The sequence below is a fragment of the Cydia splendana genome, chromosome 18, assembly GCF_910591565.1.
Source record: "Cydia splendana chromosome 18, ilCydSple1.2, whole genome shotgun sequence".
Taxonomy (NCBI): domain Eukaryota; kingdom Metazoa; phylum Arthropoda; class Insecta; order Lepidoptera; family Tortricidae; genus Cydia; species Cydia splendana.
Genome location: NC_085977.1, coordinates 18,981,125 through 18,985,988, shown reverse-complemented (window position 1 = coordinate 18,985,988; position 4,864 = coordinate 18,981,125). Strand labels below are relative to the sequence as shown.

The 4,864-nt window shown below is 54.5% G+C and overlaps 1 protein-coding gene across 1 annotated transcript; it reads right to left on the bottom strand.

Moving 5' to 3' along the window:
* Positions 1 to 1,903: 1,903 nt before the first annotated feature.
* Positions 1,904 to 4,423, bottom strand: LOC134799721 (uncharacterized). Its single transcript, XM_063772156.1, has one exon. It carries the CDS (start codon positions 4,421 to 4,423, stop codon positions 1,904 to 1,906), a length of 2,520 nt encoding a protein of 839 aa, XP_063628226.1.
* Between the last annotated feature and the right edge of the window lie 441 nt (positions 4,424 to 4,864).

Below are 4,864 nucleotides of genomic sequence, written 5' to 3'. Positions count from 1 at the left end.
GACCCCTGCGGAACACCGCATGACATGATTTTCAGACCCCATCCGTTATCATTTGGCACCGGGTACTTGACAGCCCTCTCTGATAAGTACGCCTCGATAATGTTGCGCAAATACCTCGGCACCGCATGGTATCTGAGTGCTTCCTTAATGCACCCCCAAGGCAGAGTGTTAAATGCGTTCGATATGTCCAACGACACTGCGAGGACCACCCCGCCTTGGGACACTGCCTCCTCTCTCAGGGTCTTAACTCTGGCGATCGCGTCAATTGTGGATCGGCAGTGACGAAAGCCGAACTGATTTTGGCTAAGATTTGGCCCCACATTTTCGAGGTGCTTGAGGAGGCGAAGCGAGATGATACGCTCGAAAAGTTTACTCACCTCGTCGAGTAAGACGATCGGTCGATAAGCCGATGATGAGTCGGCCGGACGTCCCATCTTTTGAATAAGGACCAGTTTCCCTGTTTTCCACATCCGTGGAAACCGACCCTGTTCGAAACATGCGCTGAAGAGTGCTCTCACCCGGGGTCCAAGAGGACCTATTGCTAGCACCCAAGCACGGCCTGGTATGCCATCGGGGCCTGGCGCTTTATTTTTATTTATCCGGAGCACAGCGGCACCAAGTTCGCCCTCAGTGACCTCTGGTACGTCGGTATCATCTGCACCTGCATCAATCGGCGCCATTGGGGGTGGTATGAACTCCGGTGTATCCGGGAAGAGAGTGTTTACCACCCGCTGCAAGAGTTGGGGCTGAAGAGTCTGTGTCAGCGGGGGTGTCCATGGTCGGAGTTTACTCCTCACCATCTTATATGGTCTCCCCCAAGGATCGTTATTGAGACTCTCCAGCATCTCCTTCTCAGCCCGGTCTTTAGCTCGACCAATAGCCGTCTTAAGAGAGACAGCTAGCTCTCTGTAAGTTGCATAGAGCTGTGCCTCCTCGTTAGCATCTCGCCGTTGCCGCCTGCGACTCCTTGTGTACTGGCGTCGCGCTGCGATACACGATTCTCGCAGTTGTGCCAATTCTGCGGACCACCAATACACTTGGCGTTTTGGAAGAAAGGGCCCCGCTCGTGGCATGGCAGCATCACAGGTGTCAGTCATGGCATCCCTTAGCCATGAGGCTTCAACTTCGACGTCCAAAGAACCTTCGGGTGCCGGCAGCCAGGCCTTAACGAGGGCCGCCTCCTCCAGCACTTCACGGTCCAGTCGTTTTAGCGCCCATCGAGGGTTGTTCCCCCTTGGAAGACTTCTAGGGCTTATCGACACGGTCGTGGGTGTGGAAATATTGAACCTAATGTAGCGATGGTCCGAAAGGGTCTCTACATCCTCCAAACATTTCCAGTCGTTAACACGCCGTGCCAGAGGAGCGCTCGCAAACGTAACGTCGACAATTGAGCCCCCCTGTTGCCGCACACATGTGTTCACGGTCCCCCGATTTATCACAGCCAGTCCGTACGCAACAGCCCATTCCTCCAGGCACTGCCCAAAAGGATCTGTTACCCGAGAACCCCACTCCCTGGACTTTGCATTTAAATCTCCGGCAAATAGAACAGGTGTCGGGTGCAGCTGTCTGACTATGGCACCCACTTCCACGAGGAACTGCTCAAAATTCGCTAGACTATCGTTGGGCGAGAAGTAGGCACCAACAACAGCAATCTTCTCATATGTTGCCGCCACAAAACCGTGACCCCTTACGACGCCTTGAAAAGGTGGGGAGCTAGTTGCGCTCCGCGACACCAGGGCCACAGTACTGTCTAGGTCCCCGACCCATTCTGCTCTGGCAGGAACAGTGTATGGCTCCGCTATCACTGCTATATTTATTAACCACTGCGCCATACTCTGGAACAGAAGGTCCTGAGCCCTGGCGCAGTGATTAAGATTCGCCTGCAGAACTTGGATGGCCATATTTAACTGGCGTCCATTTCTGAAACCCCCTGAGTCTCGTCCACAGTAGTAGTGGATGGGTGGACAGGCTGCGAGGAGACCCGGGAGCCATCGCCAGCCTTTGTCTTCGTTCTCTTGGGTGGAGCAGAACAGCTCTTGCTCCCTACCCTATGACCCGCCTCTTTGCCCAACGTTGCACAGACATTGCAATGCGGCGCCGCCGAGCATTCTTTCGCCTTGTGTCCCGCCTGGCCGCAACGGTAGCACAGTTGGGACCTATCTATGTCAGAAGGACATTTTGCCCTCACGTGTCCCGGCTCCAAGCACCGGTAACATCTTTGGGCACGCGCTTCCAGCAGCTTGACATGCGCCGACACCCATCCAACCAGTAGTCTTCCCTTTCCAGCCACCTTTTTAGCTGCAGCGATAGGACAGCGAACCCATACCGAACCTAGGCTCCAGGGATCCGATTTTATGTCGCCCACTTTGACCTCCTGGATCGCACAGTCACCGGCTTGCACAATCGCCGCAGCGATGTCCTCTGATGTCACCGAGTCATCTAGGCCAGATACGCGCAATTCGACACATTTTGTAGGCCGAGACACTCTGACTTCCTCAGGACTGAACAGCTGGCTAAGTTTCTCAGCCAATTTATCTGCTTTTGGACCGCTGGCGGCCCCCGGTACCTCCAGTAGTCGCGCGCCGGTAGCTGCAACTTTGAACCGAACAGATTGAATGTCCAGTTCAGACAAGTCAACCTGTGTTTTGGCCGCTGCAATAACACTTTTATAAGTGATGCCCTTCTCTTCGGCCTCAGGCTGCAAGGACAAGACCACAGCAGTAGAGCGGGGTGGGCGCAGTTTGCTGGCCTCTTGCTTTTGTGACCGTGGTGACGTAGCTGCTCCAATTGCTGCGAGCTTTCCCTTCTGCTGCGGTCCCCTTCCCGCCTTCTTTTTCTTGCCTCCTTTAGCCGCTATGTTCCACGCTTTATCCGTGGCTATAGGGGCTGAAGGCAAAGCCCTAGGAGCAGGTTTGGCGGCACCGCGAACCGCGGCGGCTTCGACTGCTGCAAGGGTCGTCTTCTTCTTGTTCCTCTTCTTCCCTTTCTGGGGCTCCTCTGTGAGATTTGGAGGACCTCGCCGTACCTTTGGATTGGGTTTGGGAGCGGGTTCGGACTCCTGGCTGTGAGGAGCCTGGTGCCTCCGGTCAGCAGCCAACGGGGGCCGCATTGGTTGGGCCGGCAGTAGCCTACCCTCCAGCTCCAAAGCTCCTAACCTCGCGTCTAGCATTAGCCCCATCTGCGCCGTCATGGAGCGCATCATTTCTTCCGTGTTGGGGAACCCTGCAGTATCCTTGCGGGAGCTGCCGGATGGCTGCAGATGTTCTGTGGGCAGAGGTGGGGCTGGGGACGGCCTCTTAAATTGGTCCCGGAAATCTGCTCTCAGCTGTGTCATCTCAGCTTTTAATTCAGTCAGTTGTGCGCGCAGGCTATCATTTTGGGCCTGCAGATGCCTCGTCTCCTCTGAAGTAGTGCGCTCTAAAAGGCACTCGAATGTTTCTTTAATAGACACTGCCGCGTCCTTCAGTGCCTTTACAAACGTGCCTTTTAGATTGCCGGAATTTTTGGCAACCAATGTTATTGCGTCCAGGCTTGTCTGCACGCGCTGGGAGAGCGCAGCCGCAGAGAGGACATCCTGCGCACAGGGCGAGACGGAGCCAGCCAGCCTTGGGCCGCTTGTCTGACTGCGAATTAAAAATGGCAGCTGTATGCCAGCCACTTCTTCTTCTGCCCTCAATCTCATCTCTTCTCTTTTGGCGCGGTTGTACTCTTCTTTGGCTTTGGTGAGACCAACGTACTGTCCCGTGGTTGGGGGCCGACCGCGACCTCGCTTTGAAGCCGACTGAGACCGCTTTTCAGTGGTCTCGTCTGAGTCTGACCCCAAGCCGCCGCGACCGCGCTTCCGCCAGAACCTCCTCCTCCTTTCGGTGTCACTTAGTGAATAACAGCTCATGTCCGAGTCAGACTCGGCACCATCACCATGCTTGTTATCGGGAGCTGGCTCCGAGCGGATACTGAGCATGCTCCCTGTATCGGATTCAATGTCCACACCTTTATCGCCCACGTGAGCTTCCGCCTCTTTCCTCTTTGTGCTACTAGACGGAGCTGGAGTTTGGGACTCATCGCAGCGAGAGAGATTCACCCTTAAGTCCGGAAGCGATCTCCGACTCCCCGGTCGACTCTGTGATTCTTCTCTAGTTAAGGCTTCCGGTACCTCGCTCTTTGAGGGAGACACTGTCCTTGCCGACACCACCGTGGTCTCCTTGGATTCTTTGGAGGTCTTAGGGCCCGGTCTGCCCTTGCCAACGAACCGACCCTTACAGTCCCTCTCTGGCGATCCTCCACCCCTCAGTCTTAGAGTGCCCAGCTCTGAGCACTCTTCCGTATTCGAGTCTAGGTCGTTGGTGTTGGAGTGCGACATCAGGTCACAGTCCTTCACCTCCAGATCAACTAAATCCTTATTCCACGTAGCATCAATGTCCATATTCGTTACGCCAAGGTTGTGTTCACGGAGACCGGCAACCTGCCGGCCTACGAGGCGATTGTTGCCCACCCCTGCATACGGAGGGCAGCCGGTCACCGAAGTGAGCGGACGGGATTCCTCCTTTTGGAGACCCGCCAGGGGATTATTTTCACAATCAACCTAACCTAACCTAACCTAACCTAACCTAACCTAACCTAACCTAACCTAACCTAACCTAACCTAACCTAACCTAACCTAACCTAACCTAACCTAACCTAACCTAACCTAACCTAACCTAACCTAACCTAACCTAACCTAACCTAACCTAACCTAACCTAACCTAACCTAACCTAACCTAACCTAACCTAACCTAACCTAACCTAACCTAACCTAACCTAACCTAACCTAACCTAACCTAACCTAACCTAACCTAACCTAACCTAACCTAACCTAACCTAACCT